This window comes from Vombatus ursinus, unplaced genomic scaffold, assembly GCF_900497805.2.
Source record: "Vombatus ursinus unplaced genomic scaffold, bare-nosed wombat genome assembly UNPS02014778.1, whole genome shotgun sequence".
Classification (NCBI taxonomy): Eukaryota; Metazoa; Chordata; class Mammalia; order Diprotodontia; family Vombatidae; genus Vombatus; species Vombatus ursinus.
In genome coordinates this window covers 29,547,917-29,571,950 of record NW_020954556.1, presented here as the reverse complement: position 1 = coordinate 29,571,950, position 24,034 = coordinate 29,547,917, and the positions used below count along the sequence as shown (strand labels likewise).

Genomic DNA, 24,034 nt, shown 5'->3' with positions numbered 1-24,034 from the left:
AGGTGAGATCAAATAAAGCACTGTTACATTGGCAATTCAAGGATAAAGAGAATTTCTTACCAGCAGGAAGTTTATAAAACCAATTTAGGAAGAAAATACACTCATGAAAAAAAGAAGAAAGCCTTAAAATATAGGATTCACAATCAAATGCAAAATATGATAAAAGTTTAGTGAAAAGATCTGAGATTGCTGGGTTATGTTTACATGACTGTTACCTCTGACCTATCTGACTGGTTCTTTTCAGCTTCCTTTGCTCAGTCTTCATCCAGCTCACAACCACTAACCTAAGTCTCTGTCCCTCTTCTATTCTCCCTCTATACTATCTTGTTTTGTGATCTCTTCAGTTACTATAGGTTCAAGATGACTTCCAAATCTAAATATCCAGCCTATCTTTTTTTTCCTGAGCTCTAGTCTTTCATAATTAACTGCCTTTTGGCATCTCAAATTGAACATATTGAAAAAAGAAATCATTGTCTCTTCCACAAAACCCTACCCTTTTCTCAATTTTTCTATTACTATCAAAGGCAATCCATTCTCCACTCAGCTCTGAAGATGTTTTTCTAAAGCATAAGACTGACCATGTCGTTCCCCTATTCGATCAGTTCCAGTAGTTAACTATTATCTCAAGGATAAAATATAAAATACACTGTTTGGAATGTAAAGCCCTCAACAGCCCGTCCCTTTTCTACCTTTCCTGTCTTTTTATACTCACTCTCTGATTGGGATATATTGGTCTTCTTCCTGATCCTGAAATATACTTTCCCTACTCTATTCTCCTTTCTTCACCTCCCCTTCTTGGCTTCTCTGCATTCCTTCAAAACTTAGCTCAAATCCTACCAACTGCAAGGGGTTTTCCAGAACCTCCTCCACAATGCTAGTGCTTCTCTTGTTATTACCTTCCATTTACAATCTGTGTATCTTAGATGTATTTAGTGTCACCTTCTGTAAGCTCCTTGAGAGCAAGGAGACTGTTTCTGTCTTTCTTTTTATCCCTAGTACATAGCACATTACCTGGCACATAGTAAGGGCCTAATAATTGGTCAGTCAATAAGCATTTAAGTGCCTACTATGTGTCAGGCAGCAAGTAAAAACCTGGAGATACAAAGAATGGAAAAAGGCAGTCCTTGCCCTCAAGGAGCTCAAGGGAAGACAAGCAAATAAATATGTACAAACTGGCTATGTACAGAATAAACAGGAAATAATTAATGGAAGAAAGGCACTAGAACTAAGAAAAGTTGGGAAATGCTTAGTGACTGATTACAGAATAGTGACTTGGCCATTGTTTCTCATTTTATAAAATGAATTAAAAACATGATTTCTTACTTCATCAATTAAATGAAAAAGAAAATTATTTTAAATTACTTTGATCAAAAGATGTCAATCTTAGATGATAAATTAATTATTTTAACTTAATTGCTGGGTTTAATAAATTATTCAGAACATTAAATATAAGGATCTCCATTCAATTGCCACGAGAAAGATTAATCAAGAAGAAACAAACAACAACTAAATTAGATTCAAATGATGTGGGCTTTTTTCCCCTAGTTTTTAAATAGAATGTGGCAGCATCATTTTGGCCACCTTCCATCGTGGAAAGTGCATTTTCGCTCACTGATATTATTTTTCATTGAAATCATCCTCACTATGAAATTAAATGATGTCACAAATCAGATAAATTCATTATAAAGACAGAGCTATAAAATATCTTAAGAAAGTTTGGAGAAAAGGCATTTTGAAATGGAAAAAACAATATTCTACACACACACACACACACACACACACACACACACACACACACACACACCCCCTCCCTTACCTTAATGGGCTTTAAAGCCTGAGCATCAGGAAGAAATTTCAATAATGTTGAAGCAGCAAGTAATAGAAAAGATCTATTAATTGAATCCCCACCATCCAGTCCAGATAAAGACAACTTGTATAAACCATTGCAAGATTCATGCCGAACAGCAGTCTAAAACAAAAGATAAGTTTCAAAGGAACTTCCACTGAGTTAATACCATAACTTACTTTCTTAACCATACCATATTTCAACCAAATATTTAAGAATTTCTTAGTAAAAAAATTCCAAAATATTATATTCATATAAATAGGTATGGATGACATAGAACTTATCAAGAAACTGCATATACTTATAGAAATATTAAACTGAATATGCAAAAACTGAATTACTGAAATTCTCCATTTGTAGGATGGTTAAGTAGGCAGTGGTTAAGTGAAGGGAAATGAGGTGGAGTAGATAAAGTCCCTGGTTCACCTAAAAGACAAGAAGCTAGAAAGTAGAGTCACAATATTTTAGAGCTATAAGAACCTGAGAGAATCGAAAGAGTCTTAGAGAACTTAGGTAATTTGCCATAAAACCCACCCAGCTAGTAATTGGCATACTTTAACTGATTCAATCATTCACTAAATAAGTAAGTACTATTCTATGTGCTGGGGATGGGAGAAGGCAAGTGGTAAAGGGATAGTTAAGTAATGCTTTCTGTACTGATACAGAAAAATATAAAAGAAGCATGAATAACTACATCTTTTTGAGCATTACATTAATAGTAGTAACTACAAAACCTAGGTACTTAAATGAAATGAAACTATGAAATTAAAATTAAGTACTTAATTACAAATACTGTGATGTACTGAAAGTAAAAGTAGGTCAATATCAAGCAAAAGTAGTAATTTGTTTACATGCTCATATTACTTAATTATAGAATTTGAAGAACAGGATAAAGCAAAAAATAATCTGGTACAAACACCCTTTTGTTTCATTTGTCTTACCTCAGGAATAAGAAGAGTCAGTTTCCTTAGCCAATCTTGTAAATGATCACTGTCAGCAAGGCTAGATTTTACTAAAGAACAGCAATGAGCCCAACTGACTAAGAGCCACATTGAATAATGAGTAACTAAAGAAAGGAAAGAAAAGCGATGATCATGTCATTAAATAAATGATATCAAGAATAGTATTTTACTCTTAAATTGTTATCTGTTAATTTCAAAATAACTCTGTAGTACACTTACCTTCATGCCTTGACCTGTGATCAGACTGAGCTTTCAAGACTCTGCACAGGGGGAGATACATATGTTACACACACACACACACACACACACACACACACACACACACACACACAAATGTTTGATTTTGCATGTTATACACATATTATATAAAGACATAAACTAAAATGCTGCAATGAACATAAAAACTTTTATCCAATTTCTATTCACAATAATATAAATATAGAAGTTAAATCTCATTACAAAAATGTTCAAAGGACAGTTAAACTTCTTTTAATATACTGGAATTTTATTAAATAATTAGTTTAAATAAAACAACCACTAGTGTTCAGAAAAATTTCCTGTTTTTAAAAAAAAACCTTTATTTTGCTATTATTGTTTTAAGTTCTTTGAAAAAAGTCAAACTTTTTCTCTCATTTTAAATATGCTACTTAATCTATATCTGGAGGTAGATTCTTCCTAACAATTACAGAAAAAAAGTCACTGATCCAAGTTCATTTCCTGCCAAATTCTAAAGTTTGTTTTGTTTAAAAATATTTAAAGGAATAACTGTGTGTTTGGGTGTGTAGATGACGGTGTTTTTGTTACAAAAGATAATTTCATTTTACAAAAGAAGACGGTAGAACAGATAAAATATAATTTGACTTATGAAACATAGATGAAACCTGTTGCTATCATAATCTACATACAGCATAGTACATCAGTGCTGTTGAAACAAATGAAATATGTTGAAAATTAATGAAATAAGCCCCAACTAATTAATATATAATCAGGAAATAAAAATCATCTACAAATATGCAAAACACTCTTACTACAAATGGTTATAAAGATGTTTGAACATAATACTGTCTTATGTCAGCTAGATAATAGTTGATCCAAATTTATTTACATAATTATGCTTCCCTATTCAATGTCATAATTAAGAAAACAAAGGTCTACGTTAGCTTATATAAAATCAATGTAGTTATAAATATTTCTTATCGATTAAATCTTAACCTCACATATGATGCATCACAATAATCGGAAACTCCAAATTAGTGGGATCTGAATTTTAAAAAAACTAAATCACTCCTTCCCCACCCATATAAGTAAACAAGATTTCATACCTAGGTGCCAAGTTATCATAAGTATAAGCAACAGACATAAGCCGTTGAATCAAACAGGTTCCTTGGACAAGAACAAGAAATACCTGTTTAAAGGAAATACGGGGAAAAAAACTTTAGTAGTTATGACACAGGTAAACATTAAAACTATATTTTTACAATATAATTAAAAACTGATTAATAATAACTAACATGTTTAGATTTATTACTTCTCTGATACAGTGGATTTCTATAAAATAGTTATTTTAAAATATAAGTTAATCAGATACTTTAAAAAGAGAGAAATAAATTAAGCTAGGATGGTGGGAAGAACAATAGCTTTGGACTCAGAAGACCTGTGCTTCAAATCCTATCTTTGTCATGTAACCTTGTTGATTCTAAGTTGTCTCCCCTATTTAAAGAAAAGGTCAACCCTTCAAGTCCCTTTCAGCTCTAGATTTATAACTCTATGACACTGTTTTGTAATAAAATATTAGGTGCTATGTAGAAATAACAAATAAATAAGATAATAATAGTGAAATATGGGTTTTCCTATATTATGTTAAGATGGGATCACTAGACCAGTTAGGATGGATCTCTAATTTTTTGTCTTTCATTAAAAGTATACTTACTAGAAAAGGCTTTATCCCAATATGGCAGAACTAGTGGGGGGAATAGGGCAACAACAAAAATCCACTGTTGTCCTGACTCATGGTTCTGAACACTTTCCATTGCATCAAGCTTTCCTTTCATGTACCTCTCAGATGTTTTGCAAAAAACACCCAAACCAAATCAAACCAAAACAGTCAGGTAATCATCAGCAACATCATCTCAATTTTCAATAATTAAGTTTCTTCTTCATTTTTAAGTAGAAGGCAAATTAATCATCATGAGATGAATAAAACAAAAAATTCAAATACTACAGTATTGAAAAAATTAAAATGGTTATTGATGAGGAAAAACATAATTAAAAAATCAACACAGAAAATCTTATGGCAATGGCATCAATTTTTCTGTAAAACTTTTTAAATAAGGCTAAACTTTTTTTGCCTGTTTGTATTTCCCAAAAGAGATTTTGTAATATATTAACACAAAAATAACTTCTTTACTAGATTTTAAGTCACATCTTTCACTGAAAAATATTAGTCCAGAAATTTGAGGGTATTTTTTTCCAAATTATATTAAAAGCAGAAGCAAAAGAATGTATCAGCATATATTCTACATAGTGAATGAAGAATAACAACAGGTCAGGTGCGAGGGATAATCAATGGACAGCCTGCATGATCCACTGCAGTCATATAATAACTCAGCAAATTGAGTTGAAGTCTTGTGTGGGATTTATGAGAGGACCTAGACAGCAAACTGCGTATGATAAGAAGGTAAGGATGTATTGTGACCTTGTCCACAGGAAGAAGTAATCACACCAGTGAGATCATACATCACTAAAATAACATTATAAAATTCTAAATTGTTGGTTTCCATTGCTAAGGGTGTGGGATTCTAAACAAATTGTGAATGAGAACTGACTTTATTTGTTCAAGAATATAAAGGCACAGGAAAAAGTAGTTTAATTCCTTCAGAAAAAGGAATTTTTTAAAGGTAGAAATATTGTCAATGATATATTTAGTGAAGCAATAAATGAAACCAATATTAAACATTCACATGCACTTCAATAAAATGAAGAAAAACTATAGGCTCTAAATTACTACCTAAAACAACAGATATGAATTATTCATTTTTCAATCATGAACCAAAATGACATATACAAATTGGAAAGTGTTTTCTAAAACTTATTTGCCTAGAGACCAATAAAACTCTAACACAGAGGGCTTTAAAACCAAACTTTTAATACTGTACAATGGAATAAAATGCATTCACTAATTTTGGAATACAAATTAGAAATGTTTTTCATGCTTAATAATTGCCATGAATGAAAGGACAAGATTGTTTGGCATCCAAATAATAAAGAATTTTCTGTGAGTCTTTCTAAAAGTAATTTTTAAGTGGTATTTTAAAAACCTAACTCTATTAAATTTATACCCAAATTTTTGCTGAAATACAAATAGAAGTTGGAATTTTAGGGTAATCTATACTACATCTTACCTCTGTTAATCGGGGAATATGAAGACCCTTGGTATGATCTCCAGTCACCTTCCTTGATTTACCAGGCCAAGTTCTTTTCCTGTGACTTTCTGCTACACCAGACCAGGCAAAAACATCATGATAAGCTAAATCCAAATCTGACGGATCTACTGCAAACTGGCATATTAACTTCAGCAAGCAAGCAAGACAATCTAGCTGCCACTGTGGATAAAAATTAAATATTATTTACTATTTTCATTTAATGATGCCATAATCTGAATAGGAATGCAAAGAATATAAACAAAAATTAAAAGCTAGTGATATTTATTTCATAAAATAGTTTTATTAACAATAACAAAAAGTAGGATAAACAGACATTAAATTTAAACCTTCACCCTCACTTTTGACTCCATAATTCTGCTGAACTGCCCTGTGAGAAGTCATCAACGATCACTTAATTGGCAAATGTAATGGCCACTTCTCCATCCTCATCTTTTTTTGACCTCTCTGCAGCATTAGATAACCCTGATCACCTCCATCTGGATACTACTTCTTCACCAGGGTGGGTTTGTCTGTTTGTTTTGTTTTGATTTAACTATGTTCTCACCTGGTTTTTCTGCTCATTGCTTTTCTTAGTCTGCTGGCTCTTCACTCATGTCATGTTATCTAGCTCTAATCTCCCTGCTGAGCTAGAGTGTCTGACTACCAACTGACATCTAGTTGGACGTCCAAAGGCATTTCAAAGTCAACATTTACAAAACAGAACTCATTGTCTTTGTCCCCAAACTACTGCCTCTTTCCAAATTTCCTATTACTGCACAGACTCCACTATTCTCCCACATACCCAATCTCCTGCTTTTGCTTATATTTTTTTATTAATTTATTTTGATTTATCAACGATCGCTTCCATAAGCTTTTGAGTTTTACATTTTTCTCCCCTTCCTTACCCATCTCTCTCCCCAAGATGGCCTGCAATCTGATATGGGCTATACATATACATTCCTATTGAACATATTTTCATATAAGTCATGTGGTAAGAAGAATTAGAACCAATAGAAGGAACAACCAGAAAGAGGAAACAAAACACAACAGAAGAAAAAAAATAGCAAATAGTATGCTTTGATCTGCATTCAAATTCCATAGTTCTTTCTTTGCATGTGGTTCCATCATGAGGCCTTGGGAGATGTCTTAGATCCTTACATTGGTGAGAAGGGCTAAGTCTATCAATACTAGTCTTCACACAACGTGGCTATTACTGTGTACAACGTTCTCTTGGTTCTGCTTTTTGCTTATATTTTTACAACATCCCTGATATATGTCTCCACTCTACTCATTCAGCTACCCTGATACACGCCCATTTCACCTCATGCTGAAATTAACACAACAACCTTCTGTTTGGTATCCTAGCCTCACGTTTCCTCCCACTCCAGTCTGTTTTCTTACTCAAGCTGCTACAGTGATTTTTCTAAAGCATATGTCTGATGATGTCACCCTCTGCTCAATGAGTTCCATCCAGGTGGTCCCTATCACCTCCAGGATCATATATAAGCTCAGCTGTTTGACATTTAACATTCTTCATAACCTAATCCTTTCTTATGTTTAACTCTCTTCCATAAACACAAGAATCCAGTCATAGTGGCCTATGTACAGTTACCTGAATGTGACCCTCCAATGACCTACATGTTTTATTTTTACTGGTTATTCCTCATGCCTACAATGTTTTCCCTCTTCACCTTTGCATTTTCTCTGCTCAAATAGCACATTTTCTGACGGACCTCTCAGCTCCACCAGCATGTAATGCCTTCTTCCCCTCTGAGGGTTTTTACACTGTAGGTATCTGCATGTTATCTTCCTCACTAGAATGTGACCTTTTCAAAGGTAGGTTTTAGTTTGTTTGTTTTTTGCCTTTCTTTTTATCCTCAGTGCTTGGCACATTGTCTGGCACATAGGGTGTGCTTAATAAATAGTTTTTGACTGATAAGATTCAATTTAGAACATGAAATTCTCATAAAAATGCAAATGAAATGGCAATATAAAAGACAATATCGAAGGCATATAATCTACCAACCCTCAAATTGCTGATTATAATGGCTTCCCTTACATCAAAAAATAATTGTGAAAGACCAAGGACAATAAGACACTTTGATTAAAAATGCTTCAAATCAACGCATAATATGTCTAAAAGATAATTTCACTAAAACCTTCCATCTCACCCACACATAAAACAATAAATTTTTGGTCAAGCAAAATCACTGCAAACAGCCATGAAAAGTAAAACACTATCAACTTTGGTAGGTAGATTAATTATTAAGAAAACATCAAATTTAAGAAAATTGTTTTAGTTATTTCATACTTTTCATTCTTCTCTCATGATTCTTTCTGATCTTATCCTACTACTTGCAAGAATTATAAATGAACTTCTATTACCAAATGCAGTAGCTTCACATCATAATTACAAGTAATATGGTAAAAAGATGAGAATGCAGTCATTTTGGGTAAGTTAACAGCAAAAAAAAAGAATATGTCCAGGCTAGAAGTAAAATCTTATGATGGTATTCAGACACTTGGATCTGGCTCCCATCTAAAAGAATAACAATAACAACAAAAACTGAAGCTAATTAGAAAAATGTAATGTCTCAAAGCATGTTTTATTAAAAACCAATAAAACTCTATAATGCTGATGAAATAGAGCAAGAAAAACAATAGCATTACAAGCTTTTCATGATACTGTGAGAGGTAAATTTTACATCTTTAGGTTACAATTTTAATTTGATCTAAAAATATAATCAAATCAGTGCTAAAATTTACAAGGTTGCATGGTATCACAAATGACATCAGTAGAATGTTATTTATTATTTGCCAAGCCTTTCTTTATAAGATGACTCAGGAAATTCACACCTCTTCATATTCCATCAGCAGCCCTTTTTGGTTTTCAACTCAAGAACATCATGGCTCCTCTTCCCATCTCCCCTCGCCCCCTAAAAGCTCATCATCATGGAGAACTATCCAATACTCTTTGACTGAAGGGATGGAGGGCACAGAAATAAACTCCTCTCAAAGCCCTCCTTCATAGAGGGCTCAGAACTTTCCAGCTAAACCTTTCATTTTTCATCATCTGCTCTGCTTTTATTTTGAATATAGGAATCCCTAGGTACTATCTGGAGCCCAGCCTTTCAGCTTCCTTTTGTTTTTTTGTCCTCCTACATTAGATTATAAGCTCCTTGAGGGCAAGGACTGACTTTATTTTCATGTTTGCATCCCCAGCCCTCAGCACATTGCCTGGGCATGATAGACATTTTATGTGTACTGACTAATAGCCAAGAGATTGTGGTCACACTCAATGAAAGAAAATAAAGTGGGAAAACTTCAGAACATGATGTGATGGCATTTCTCTACTATTATGTTTTTGGGAGGTGAGAAGACAAGATTAATTACCCTGAGAAAAACCTAAATACTAAAGAGAATATTACAAATAATATAGGAATGGTGCTATGGCAATCTAAAGAAGGAAATGTTTCTCAAATACCTACCATGAAATGGCTTAAAAAAATTCTTAAATCTGGGTAACTCTTCAAGCAATTAAAAAAATCTTATCCTTATACTTATCTTATTCCGTTTGTTTCTATGGAATGCGCACATTGCCCTTCGCTTCAGCTCACTTTTTTTTTTTTTTTTTGCTTTTTTTGGTGAAGCCATCAGGCTTAAGTGACTTGCCTAGGGTCACACAGCTATTAAGTGTCAAGTGTCTGAGGAACTCAGGTCCTCCTGACTCCAAGGCCAGAGCTCTATCTACCTACTGTGCCACCTAGCTGCCCCTTCAGCTCACTCTTCATCAAGGAGTCAGCCATTTCAGTAATCTAGAGCCTGAGAAATCCTTCCTTGTACAGACATTTACTGTATGACTTTATTAATCCACAACTACTCAAAAATGAACACATCACTTTTTCCTTTTCCCTCCTTATGTTACTGGCATGGAGTACACTACCAGACAGAGTGGAATGATGCTTATTGATTCCACTAAAAATTCACAACTCAATTGGAGTGTCTGTGATTCTTAGTAATTTCATTATTCAACATTGGATGACTCTCTATCTCACTGACCTTGGCAGCTGCTCTAAAGCTTACCACTTTCAAAACTTAATCCCAAATATAGTACTCTCTTAAAATCCTTTCCTACTATCTCAAGGGACAGAGTAGAAATCCCTCTTCGTTTCCAGAATTAGACTACCCTACTGCTTCCAAGAACATCAATCTTCTTCTTATTTTAAATCCTTTTCATGTTTGTTCCTATCCTTTACATATTAACTTTAAAAAATAAAAAAATTCCCTAGACATTACTATTCCCTTGATCCCTGAAACAACCATTTCATCTCCTTTCATTTTTACTACCAAACTTCTTAAAAGAAGAGTCTATATTTGCTAACTCTATTCCTTCAGCTTACATTTACTCTCTAACACATTTAAATTTGGATTCTGCCCCATCTCACTGCTCTATAAAATAATTCTCTCAAAGATCACCAGTGATCTCTTTCTATTTTGGTGTTTAATTGGGGGTATCTCATTTATTAGTTTTCTAAGTTTATTTTTTAATTTTTATGTCCAGTTTATTGATTTGTTCTGTCTTTTTCTTTGTGGGGGAAGTGTTATAAATTTTAAGTACTATAAAGAAATATAAATTTTCTCCTAAGGGCTGCTTTATTTGCATCCCCTAAATTTTAATGTCTCATTTTTGTTATTATTTTAAAGAAATTATTGTTTTTATGGTTTTCCATATCTTTTGAATAATTTTATAGGTAAAGCAAGGATGGTCCTTATCACCACTACTATTCAATATAATGCTAAAAATGCTACCCATAACAATCAGACAAGAAGGACAAAGAAGAAACAAAACTATTGCATTTTGTAGATGACATGATAGAACACTAGAAAGTAATCTAAAAATTAATACAAGTTTATGGCTTTAGCAAAGTTGCAGGTTATAAGACAAATCTGGATACATCAGCAGTATTTATATATATACTGCCAACAAAATTTAGCAGAAAGAGAAAAATCTATTTAAATTAACTACAGAATTTGTAACACTTGGTAGTTTATACTACCAATACAAGCAATATATGAGTAAAACAAGCACATACAAGTCAAGTTACAAAACAATGTTAACAAAGAAAGAGCTAAATAATTGGAAAATAATAGTATTACCTAAATTTATTTTCTTACTGAATGTCATACCAAGCAAAACTACCAAAGAATTACTTTACAGAGTTGGGGGAAATGTAAAAAAAAATTATCTAGAGCAACAAAAGGTGACAAATTTAAGAGAAATAATGAAAAAGGGTAGGAAGGCAGGAGGTATAGTAATACCAGATCTCAAACTAAGCTACAATATAGTAATCATCAAAATAATTTGGTGCTGTTGAAAAAGTAGAGGAGTTGATCAGTTTAACAGATTAGAACACAATATACAAAAGTAACTAAATCTGGTGTTTGATAAAAACAAAGACCTTAGCTCTTGGGAGTTGGACTCATCAAGAAGTTCTAAGGAACCAATTTATATAATACCACTTTAAAAATAAAAAACTCTGAAAGACTTAAGAACTCTTACTGATGCAAATGACCAACTGGGATCCTAGATGACCAGTCATGAAACACAGTACTACTCAGCTCCTGCAAGGTGAGAAACTGAAGATGCAGACTGGGATAAACTTTTTACATAAAGCCAATGTGAAGACTGCTTGACAATGCACATTTGTTACAAGGGGTCCCCTCTTAGCACCCAACTGAGGGAGAAAGCAGGAGACAAAATAAATGCATGTCAGTTTAAACAAGTTTCTAATCTGAAAAACAACTGTAAGACGCTAAAGAAAAAAGTATGATCATAATATTGGACTCTTCCCTCTCTATGATATGTAATTAATCATAAAACCGTGCGTGCATATCTTGGTATCAGAAGAGATAATGAAACGTTAGTTTCTGTAAAGTTCAGATAGGAAAGAAAAAACAAAGTAGCATTTTATTTTATCTCATAAAATTTTTTAAAATACAAAAATCTGAAATATAGCTTTTAAGTAGAATTAAGGTTCCTCTTGAGATCTTCCAATCTTATGTTCATTTGATTTAAAAATTTTAATAATATACAGTTATTTTTGTCTTATAAGTGCCTGTAAAATGTGAGTTAGAAACAAGCAAATAAAACTAATTACATCAAGATTAATATTACAATTCATATTATATATTATATATTCAAAATTATGATTGCTAAAATTAGTAAATTACGATTAGCTAAAAGGAACAGGTACACTTCAAAACTAACATTTCTATCTTTGCTAAGTTGACTATAATGGATTAAAGAAATCATCTTCATCCCACAACAGATGACTTATCAAATACATCATATCTTTAAAATTTGTCATTTCTACATGTTTAATATATACAGACCTTGCAACAAAATTCCTGGAAGAAACTGTATGTGCTGTTGACAAAGGAAATGTTTAAAACATGACAGTTAGCTTGTAAATAGGGTTAAACACAGTTTTCACTTACCACAGTCCATGATTCCTGCTCTTTAGGCTCCAGAATTCCAGAATTAAAGATTTCTAATAATTGTTGAAGTCCTCCAGCAGCAACAAACTGAATGAAAATTAGGAGAGTGATGAAAAGAAACAAGAGTTACATACTGTGATTAAAAAACTGCTAATAGTTAAAATTACCTGACACAAGTGAAAATTTAACATTTTAATGGATGCAGTTTTTAGCTGACATACCATCAATATACTTTTTGGATAAAAAGATGAAGTAAGACCCTTTAAAGAATGCTTTTGCAAAAGTTATAAATTCCTAAAACTACATTAACAATATAGTTCCAGGAATTAAAGGGTTCCTAATATTTTCACTGTGAAAAATGGCATGATTGCTGACAAAAGGAGTTCAAAATGTAACAACTACAAGAAGTTAGATTCTCATAATTGATACTAAAATAATAAAAACAGTATTTTTTAAAATCTTAACCCTTTATTTAATAGCCTTTGAAATAAAATTTTAAATGAAACACAGTTGTTGAAATTAATTAAATCAAGTTATAGATCATGTTCACTAATCACTATTAGTCAAAAAAATTTAGGCAAACCTTGCAGCTCCAGGTATTTTTGCTGTTTTCTATCTGATCTTCACTTGAATCATCAGAGTCTGGATAAAGATCACTATAACTTCCCTAAACAAAGAAAGGGAACTAATTACAAGCAATATCATTTGAGACTAGAAAAGTTAATTTGTGAAAATTTTTACTTGAGAACTACAGACAGAGATGACAAGTGGAATGTAATTACCGTAGACTCTCTCCTTATTCTTCTGTTAGGTTTACCCAATGCTTCAATGATTTCAAGCGCATATAACAATTTGTGAGCACTCTTTATTCTCAGAAGTTCTTTCCAATTAAGCCCATCATTACCCTTCAAATAAGAAGAATAAAATATGGTTTTCAGGTTGTTTTAAATATAACAAGAAAAAATAGATGCTCAAAAAAGAGTTACCAATTATCAATGATCAAACACAAACACGCTCTGAAATGGATTACAAAAATCTTTAATGAGTGACTCCATTAAGACCAAGAACCAAATTAAAGTTTCCAGAAATCTGGTCACAAAAAAATAAAACTAGAAAGATCTTAAGAGATTATCTACCCTAACTCTTTCATTTTATAAGAAAATAATCTGAGGTCCAGAGGGTAAAGGACTTGCACACAATCAAATCTACAGTAACTGGCAGAGCTGGGATTTTCGCTTATGCACTAAAATTACTTTGGAGTTTTGCTGGTCTTTGCCTCAAAGAGGTTTTTATGATTGTGTATGACACAGTCAGCAATTATTTTCATGTATCTAGAGAAAAGATTAAAATCCTCAAAAGGGCTATTTTAATAAAGTCTCATTACCAGTAATGTTTTCTTAAAACAGAGACTTGACCCTATGGGCTCACCTGCTCATCTGAAATTGTTTGGAATGCTTGTAGCATGTTAGGACATGTAGGAAGAAGCATTAGCAACTCCCAGACACGTCTGGATAGATTTTCTGCATGAAGGTGAAGTTCTTCACATCTTGCACTCTAGAAAAACAAAATATAGAATATAATGCAAAAATACAGAATGTCTTTATTAAAAATTTAAATTTAATGAAATTTTAAAAAAAATTTGAGACTGTTTCTCCTATCTCACTCAGGCTAAAAGTGTAGCAGCCACTCATGGTTCCAATACTAATATTCACTGGCATGAAAGCTTTAAACTGTTCTGGTTTTTTTTTGACCCGGACTAGTTGGTTCCGGCTTATGCCTTCTGCTAGGAGAGGCTCACCAGGTCTACTTACTGCAGAAAGCTGATCAGAATTAGCCCCACTGCAACTCAAAACTCTGAAACCCAAAGGATTCACCAGCTTTAGCCACCCTCCACAGCTAGGATTACAAGTAATCATTCCCAACACCATGGTCTTAACAAGATATTCTAAAAGAAATCAGTTTCAAATGTAACATTTCTTCTAGAATTTATTAATTCACAAATTGGATTTGCAATAATCTTAGGGGTCTAGAAGAATAATAAAGAAAACTAGTTACTTGACTATAATGGTTCAGTAATCATAATTAATATATCGGATGTGCTACTAAATCATTTTCTGGAAATTTCCCCTCAGACTTTCAATTTTATTCTGGAATTTTTTTCAAATCAGACTGATAACTTCTATTTTATTCTAAGAACCCTCTGGGTTAAAATTCAGCAGTACATAATGAGAGCTAACTTTATGTAGGGAGACTGCATTAAATACGGGGGGGAAAGGGTGGGGAAAAATTTAAAATTTACTGGAATGTACAATTGGTTATGTTTCTCTACCAGATTCACATAGTAGTTTAAAGTTTCCAAAGGACTTTCCTAAAAATGCATGAAAAGTTCTGAGGTAGGTAGCAAAGCATCATATCTCCAATAATATCAAAAGCTTTTGAAACCGAAACAAGACAATACCAGGGAGGCTAACAAAAGTTTGGCTGATAGTGATAATTTTTCTGGCCACAGCAACTCTTAGAGGAGGTTCTGCAATGTTCACAGGTTTTTTTAGAACCATTGTATCATCTGCAAAGAGGAACACTGGGAGGAACTCAATATCCACAGGAATACCTATTCAACTTGAAATTCATCACACTACTAAACACTTTTGGTGAGTAAGTTTCTGTTTTCTGCCTATCATTGTAATGTTACCACATTACTTCTTTTGCATATTTTAAGGAATTTTGTATGTTTCTGAGGCATGGAGATATCTTGATGGAATAGAGCCTTGATTTTAAAGCACTATTTTGCTCTAACAAATTAAATCCTTTTTCACAGTAAACAAATAAGTACAGTGGGATGCTGTAGCCTATCTTTTAGTCAACTTCATGATAGCACTGGAATGGTCAACTGCAGAATGTTGCTCACAAAGCCTGCCTATTTCGAACTAATATATTCATTAAGGATGCCTTAAATGCATATGTGTAGAAGAGTTTAGAAGTTTTGGCACAGAATGTAAAGTAGCATATAGACAGGTATTTGTTGATGTGCCTGTTGCCTTTTTAGGGAATTAATAAGACCTGAGATCTGTTTTTTCCCCTATGTCTTGAATGCCCTGACAAATGTGTTGTCTCTAACACAAATTTCCTCAATGTATACTTGGTCTAATGTGGCTGTTTTCCTCAACTCTGTTCTCTTCAGTGCCATTCCCATCTCCTCTATAATCATACCTGAAGCTGCAGCAGTACTGGAATTTAAATGTGGTAGTTTTAGTGTCCTTTATGGTATAAACACTTTGTTACTTAAGTCGTTATATTTACAGTATGAATAGAGGAATGAATACAAAGTGAAACTTAAGACAACAAGAGGAGTATTAAGACTAAGAATTACAGAAAAAAAAATCAGGAGGTACCTTTTCATCCATCTTCAAACCTCCCATGGCTTCACCAACCCCCACCCTCTTTACAGAAAACTTTGCCTCATATTTTATAGAAAAAATTGAGGCTATTCATTGTGCATTCCCTCTTTTACCTTCTTCCTCATTTCCTATCACTCAGGTGCCTTCTGCCATATTTTCCTCCTTCACTCCTGTCTCACATGATAAAGTGGGCTTACTCTCTACCAAGGCTAAGCCCTCTACTTATTCAAGTGATCTCATTCCATCCCATCTTCAACAGATTGCCTACTCTGTCATCCTTACTCCACTTATTTTCAATTTCTCCCTGGCTCATTTTCTACAGACTACAAACATGCCCATGGCTCTCATATCCTGAAAAAATCCTCACTTATTCCTTACATGCCTGCTACCTATTGTCCTCCAACTCTTCTTCCCTTTGTAGTTAAATGCATCTAAAACAGGTGCCTGAACTTTCGTTCCTCTCACTTTCCTCTTAACCACTTACAATACGGCCTTATAATGTCACCAAAATTGCTCTCTCCAAAGTACCAATGGTTTCCTAGTTTCCAAACCCTATGGCCTTTTTTCTCAGTCTTCATCCTCCTTGACTTCTCTGCAGCCTTTGACACTGTTGATCGCCCTCTACTCTCCGATACTCGCTTTTTAGGTTTTCAGGACACAGTGCTATCCTGCTTTTCTTCATACCTATCTGATCCCTCCTTCTCTGTCTCTTTTGCGGAATCCTATTCCATAGCACGCTCTCAGGGTTCTATCCTGGGACCTCTTCTCTTCTACCTCTATATTAGTTCACTTAGTGATCTCATCATCTATCATGGATTTAATTACAAGCTTTATGCTGATGATTCTCAAACCCACCTTTCCTGCTCCAATCTGCCTACTGACCTCCAATTTTGCATCTCCAACTGCCTTTTAGACTTAATGTCCAGTAGACATCTGAAACTCCACTTATTTATTTATTCATTCATTTATTTATTGGCTAGGCAATGGGGTTAAGTGACTTGCCCAGAGTCACACAGCTAGTAAGTGTCTGAGGCCACATTTGAACTCAGGTCCTCCTGAATCCAGGGGCTGGTGCTCTATCCACTTCTCCACCTGGCTGCCCCTAAAACTCCACGTATTTAAAACAGAACTCATTATCTATAGCCCTAAACCCTCCTCAACTTCTCTGCTTTCCCTATTACGATACAGGGCAACACCATCCTCCCAGTCTCTCAGGCTAGAAACTAGGAATTCATGCTAGACTCTTCACTATCTCTAAGCCCCAAATCCCATCTGTGACAAAAGGCTGTCAGTTTCATCTTTGCAAAATCTCTTGAATCCGTTCTGTTCTCTCCCATGAAATTGACAGTGACCCCACTCAGGTGCAAGACCTAATCACTCCAATATCATGCTGGTGAGTCTGCCTGCTTCAAGTAACTACCCACTCAAATCCATGCTCCACTCAGCCACTAAAGTGATCAATAATTTTCAATGACTTCCTATTACCCCCAGGAACAAATAAAAAAATGCTCAGTTTGGCATTCAAAGCCTCTGATAACCCATCTTCCTCTTATCTTTCCAGTATACTTGAATACCTTACTGCCCCATACATTCTCTTCATTCCAGTGACACTAGTCTCCTGACTGTTCCATGAACAAGATATTCCATCTCTCAGCTAGGGTCATTTTCTCTGATTGTCTCACATGCCTGGAACACTCTCCCTCCTCCAATCACTACTGATCTCCCCGGCTTCCTGTAAGTCCCAATTAAAATCCTACCTTTGACAAAAAGCTATCCCTAATCTCTCTTAATTCAAGTTCCTTCCCTCTGTTAATTACTTCCCATTTACTCTGTATATAGCTTGCTTTGTATAAATTTCCTTGCAGGTTGTCTCCCCCATTAGATTGTAAATACCCTAAAGCAGGACTGTCTTTTGCCTCTTTTTGTACCCCTAGTGTTTAGCACAATACCTGGCACATACTAGGTGTATAGTAAATGTTTATTGAATGAATGAACCAAAGAAAGGGAGAAAGGGAAAAAAGAAGAAAGATAGAGGGAGACAAAGATAAAAAGAAGGGGGAGGGAGAGGAGAGGGTGATGTTGAAAAAGAGAGAAATGAGATAAATGGAGGGAGACAGAAAGAAAAAAAAATGGGGAAGGGTGGGATGTAAAGCACCCTTGTGAACTGGAGGAGGAACAAAAAGTTGGAATGGGACAAAGAAAAGACTTAAAGCAGAAGGATTTCATACTACATGACCATGATAACTATGCTGGTAAAGAATCTGAAAGCAATTGCTGCTTCACTGGTTCCTCACTACATGTGCAAGGAATCCCTTTAGCAGGATAGGAAAGACATATACAGACCTACCAATCAATGAGAGGGAAAATATTTAATATTCTTTTTTTTTTGGCCTTTTTTTTTAGTGAGGCAATTGGGGTTAAGTGACTTGACCAGGGTCACATAGCTAGTAAGTGTCAAATGTCTGAGGCTGGATTTGAACTCAGGTCCTCCTAACTCCAAGGCCAGAGCTCTATCCACTGCACCACCTAGTTGCCCCTATTCTTTCTATAGCATGAAATAACTGTACTTATATTTAGCTTTACTGGTAATTTTCCATGGCTCACAAACTATTCTATAGATGCTGCTTAATAAAGCAAACTAATGACCTAGGAAAACTCTTGTATTTCTAGAAAAATTAAGGAAAAAATTCAAGCAGATTGATACAAGGGAAGTATGAGCAGCCAGCTACATATTTTTCTCATTTTAAAGCAATTAAAAATATGGAGAAAAAAAATTTCTCCAAATCCAAATAATTTCAAAGTCCCATGCAACAAAAAACTGAATTAATTACCTCAATATCTTCCATTGTCACTTCTCCAGAAGGAGGTTTAAATGATGCAAGCATTTCTAATAAATCAAACAGAGTGGTAAGATGAGGCTCTTGTAAAAGCAAAAGCATTGGAATGTTGTCCTTCTGAGGAGGTGGGAGGCAAGAAGCTGGTAGCTGAACACCTTCCCCTTTCCGTTCTCGTCTTGGTGCTCCCAATGACACAAATACCATCTAGAAATGGAGGGGGTAGAAAGGAACAATCATCATTTCCATTTTGTGGTCTGTGTGTTAAATGTTGATTTTCTGAAAGTTTATAAATACAGTACAGAGAATTTTTTTTGCATGGTTTTTAAAAAGACTGAAAATGGGTATATGAAATAAACTGCACTTGTTTGGAAAAAAAAACAGGACTAAACTTTTCTCTCATTTTGAGGTATCCTACAGTACTATGCTCATAGTGCAATACAATAAAATATAATGGCTAACATTATTTTAACAAATAAGCAGCCTATTAGTTAAATATTTATACCTTGGTTGTATCATTTATTTAAAAATTTAATGTTATTTTAATAAAGGCACCTATCTGGTGCCATTTTACAGCTAAAATAGAAGGTGGCTACGCTTTAGCAGTACAAAGTCAGAGAGCTGTTTCTGACATAGATCTCTGTGGCAATATAACATCTTTCCAAGAGGAAAATATTAAATAGGCATGATAACAAATTCAGCAGAATTTACCAGAAACCACACTCCACAAATCCATGAAAATAAAAATAAGCATACCATGAAAATTTAAAAATATCTTTTACAATGAGTACCTGCATATCCTTAAATCCCAGTTCATGAAGTGTTTTTTCATCATAGTCTGTTGTTAGTTCATGTCCAGATGAAATCATTCTAACAGGCCCCATAAGACCACCTTGAAAAAATGCAAACAAATCAGGAAACATTTTTAATTATATTTTTAAATTATCTATTTCAAAGAGTACTGAGAGCAAGAAACATCAAGACTATAAACAGTTAAATTTAATGCATTCTATTCCTAAAATGTGAAAGTAAAAGACAGTGTGTTAATGATGCTTTTTTGTAAATGTTTTGATATCTGAGGGATAAGCAATTACAAAACAGCTTTCTGGAAGTGCCAGTATAACTAAATAATCCTACAACTGCTTTCAGTTATAGATAGGAATCACAAACATTTCATGAGTAGAGTAAGGAAGGCTTCCAGTTGTTAAATAATTTGCTCCCCCACTGCCACTTCCTTCCTCTTACACCAATCTAAAGAAAAGGGATATACTAACCAAAAAGCAAACCAGGTTTTACGGCATAGACAGTAATGAATAGTAGGCGATAAAGACAAAGGAATGAGCTCTAGAAATCAGAAACAGAAGTAAAAGGAATAGTGCCATGACGAGAGAGAGCAAGAGAAAGAGAGAGAGAGAGAGAGAGAGAGAGAGAGAGAAAGAAAAGCTGGGTATGTGACTGAGACAGGCATGAAAGAGGAAAAGAACTAGCAATGTCATCTCTGAAGGGCCAATTTGAAACTCTTTTTAAAATTTCTTCATACTCAAGTCAAAGGAACATATATATTAAAAAAAAAAAAGCAACCAAACAAGAAATACAATGGAAATGACAGTATCAATATTCACAGCACAAAAAATTCACATGCCCAATAAATAAATCCATGAAATTCTATCAATATCATTATTAAAATCTGTATTCTTGCAACCAAGACCCTCAGATTTTATTCAATCCCTGGATGCTTATATATATTATATATATTCATAATATAAAAACCTGAAGGGACATTAGAGATTATCTAGTCTAGGTTTCTTCATTTTACAGGCAAGAATCTTCTCCTGCATTGATGCTACTTATTATTTTAGCATCCTGAGCAAGTGTTCCACTACAAGAAGTAGTGGAGGGTTCAGTGTTGAAAAAGGGAGAAATATCAAGAAGTTTAGAAAACATAAAGAAATGATCAGGATCACAAAGGAGGATCAGGACCTTGAATAAAAAGTAATGCTAAGAAAAACTAGTGTACTTTGCATAGCTAAATGTTGCTTATTGCTTATTTTCTACCACTTCTTCCTCTTTGTTTTGAGAAGAATTTAAATGCTTTATTTTATTGAATAATTTCAATCTATCCTCTTTCCTTTTCCATGTTCCTTAAACATGGACCAACCTAGACAAACTGCAAAAGACTTGTCTTTAGAATGTTGGCTAGAAAATTATTTTCTGTTCAAAGAAACTAATGAAATCATCTAAGTGTTGGAGAGAAATAATAGAGAAGAGTACCTACATTGAAAAAAAAAATCACTCCACATTAATAACTAGTTAGCATTTATATAGCACTTTATGGTGTGCAGTTTTTAAAATATGCTATCTCATTTGATCCTTACATCAACCTTTTGAGGTAAATACAATTGTTATCTCCATTTTACAAATAAGAAAATGAGGCTAAACAGGATTAAGGGACAGCTACCAAATGTCTGAGGCAGAAGTCAAACTCAGATTAGCTTCCTGACTCCAAGTTCCAACACTGGATCCACTTCACCACCTAGCTGACTCATTCCTATCTGAAATAAAAGCATATGATCTCTTTCCCAAAAATCAATGATAAAGATTAATTTCATCAAAGAGCATCATCAGGAGGTCCCAGGGACTTCTGCTTGGCTCTCGGCTGTTTAATGTTTTTAAGCTTAAAAATGATACAACAGCAGCTTACAGATGCATAATAGTGTCAGAATCCAGAGAGTTCTTGACAAGCTAAAGCACTGGGCTGAATCTACAAATATTAAATTCAACTAGAAAAAATGTAAAGTATGAAACTTGGTTCAGAAAATCAGCTTCACAAGTACAAGATGGGGAAGTCTTAGAAGAAAGCAGATCCGGGGGTTTTAATGAACTTCATGTTGAATATGAATTAGCAATGGGATGTGACAGTCAAAAAGTTAATGTAATCTTGGGCTACAATAAGAGATGCATTTTGTTGTTGCCGAATTGTTTCAGTTGTGTCTGACTCTTTCTAACTCCATTTGGGGTTTTCTGGGCAAAGATACTGGAGTGGTTTGTCATTTCCTTCTTCAGCTCATTTTACAGAAGAGGAAACTGAGGCAAACAGGGTCAAGTGACTTGCCCAGGGTCACTCAGCAAGTGTCTGAGGTCAGGTTTGAACTTGGGTCTTCTGGGTGCCAAGTCCAGCACTCTAGGCACAGCACCACCTAACTGCCCCAGGGTTCAAGGTAGGCATAATTTCCAGGAATAAGAAGGTGAAAATCCCTATGTGCTCTGTCCTGGTCAGACCATTTCCAAAGAACTATATTCAATTGGGGATTCTATAGTTTAAGAATAATAAAAGAAAGGCAACCAGAATAGTGAAGGACACTTTAAGACCAGATTCTATAACAATATATAGATTCATTAAATGAACTGGGGGTATTTAGCCTGCAGAAAAAAGACTTCGGAAGGATGTCTCTCTTAAAGTGTTTGAAAAGCTTTCGTATGAAAAAGAAATTAGTCTTGTTCTAAGGCCCACTGAACATCACTAAAACCGTGGGTAGAAGCTGTGAAGAGGCAAGTTTGGGCCTAACAATAAGAAAAACTTTCTAATGTTTACATAAAACCAAAAATGCAATGAGTTGCCTTGAGAGTCTGTGGTGTCTCCCTCACTGGAGAGATCTTCAAGCAGAAGCTGAATGACCAAATGTCAGGTATAATATATAAAGTGCTATTTATCATAGTATAGTGGGGATCCCTTCTGCATAGTGGTTAGACTAACTGGTGGCTGAGATCCCTAACAACTTTAAATTTATGTGGTTTTTGTCACAGTTATGTTTAGAAATGTATTGGTGAATAGTTTCCCAAAAAGCTCTACAAAAAAAAAAAAATGTGGATGAAATTGCTTTTTATTCTGGCAAGGAATTAATAGTTTCAATTCTATAAAAGATGTGTTAGAAACTTTTCAAGGAAGTGAGGGAAAATAAATATAATAAATTATATGAGGACACCAAAAACTATGGAACTCACCCACTGCTGAAAAAACTATCTGGTATCCTTAGTGAAGAGACATCTGTAGCTTTCTCTTATGATTAAGTCAATAAATTTTAGTCCTAAATCAAATGGACTTTTTTGACAATTGTTATAAAAGTATTTGATCACTTCCTCTTCTTCCCTGCCCTTGAAGAAGGAATCTTTTCACATTCTAATAACCAATCCTACTAGTTGCACTCCAAATAGTTCCCCAGATGTCCCCCCATGTTTTCCCTGGAATGATTCTTTCTCTTAATGTCATTTTAAAATTGCAGCACTGTCCCTTCCCTGTGAAAGGTTTAACTTATCTAATATAAATGAATCCTGCTGATTGACTATATAATCCACATAAGCCTAAAAAATTATAAAAAAGAAATCTGTATCCTATGAAGATGAAGCTACAATCAACAAGTATTTCTTCTTTGGTCTACTAATAAACTGGTTTTGCTTTTAGTTTGGCTATTCACATCACTTGATTGTAGGCTTTCAAACAGGACAGTTGGAAATTCTGCCTACGTTCCCTGGGAAGTTGAGCTGAGCAAGATCCCCACAGATGACCAGCCAGTGGGATGTGGGCTCCATCAATTTTGAGAGAAGAAAAAAGAGATTATGATCATCAGAACTGCCACTTACCAGGAAATTCTCCCTTTCTGCTGCTTTGACCAAACTCCTGAAGCTGCGCTTGTTGACTTATCTGCTCTTTCTGTAAATTTTCATACCAATGAGTTACTTCTGCCCTAAGATCTGCTACCTGGTCACTAGGATACATTTCAATAGTCATCTGAAATACAAAATATGGCCAATTTAAAAAATATGAAAGAACAAATACTTGCATGTGGAAATAATATTAATTTAGGAATCAAATGTGTGATTACCTTGTCAGGAAGGCCAGCTGGCTGACATACAATTCTTAGTGGTAATGACTGTTTGTCACTAAGTGCTTTTAAATGACTACTAATACCAGTGCCTTCAATTTGCCACTGTCGCAGATGATAAGCAAACCTAAAACAGACAAAGACCATATAGAATATTATTTCTATTTTCTTGTTGTATAAAAATTCTTAAAATT

The 24,034-nt window shown here is 34.3% G+C and overlaps 1 protein-coding gene across 3 annotated transcripts in view; it reads right to left on the bottom strand.

The window, feature by feature from the left end:
- Nucleotides 1-24,034, bottom strand: part of USP34 (ubiquitin specific peptidase 34) — a 317,492-nt gene that overhangs the window by 98,581 nt on the left and 194,877 nt on the right. For all 3 annotated transcript variants that reach the window (XM_027865141.1, XM_027865140.1, XM_027865142.1), the window contains 13 exons: nucleotides 23,841-23,967; nucleotides 23,599-23,746; nucleotides 19,752-19,852; nucleotides 18,958-19,167; nucleotides 14,157-14,282; nucleotides 13,511-13,633; nucleotides 13,312-13,395; nucleotides 12,729-12,815; nucleotides 6,210-6,410; nucleotides 4,131-4,213; nucleotides 3,028-3,068; nucleotides 2,788-2,912; nucleotides 1,817-1,969 (listed from right to left, as the gene is read on the bottom strand). In XM_027865141.1, coding sequence (XP_027720942.1) covers nucleotides 1,817-1,969; nucleotides 2,788-2,912; nucleotides 3,028-3,068; nucleotides 4,131-4,213; nucleotides 6,210-6,410; nucleotides 12,729-12,815; nucleotides 13,312-13,395; nucleotides 13,511-13,633; nucleotides 14,157-14,282; nucleotides 18,958-19,167; nucleotides 19,752-19,852; nucleotides 23,599-23,746; nucleotides 23,841-23,967 — 1,609 coding nt within the window. The remainder of the gene's footprint in view (nucleotides 1-1,816; nucleotides 1,970-2,787; nucleotides 2,913-3,027; nucleotides 3,069-4,130; nucleotides 4,214-6,209; nucleotides 6,411-12,728; nucleotides 12,816-13,311; nucleotides 13,396-13,510; nucleotides 13,634-14,156; nucleotides 14,283-18,957; nucleotides 19,168-19,751; nucleotides 19,853-23,598; nucleotides 23,747-23,840; nucleotides 23,968-24,034) is intronic.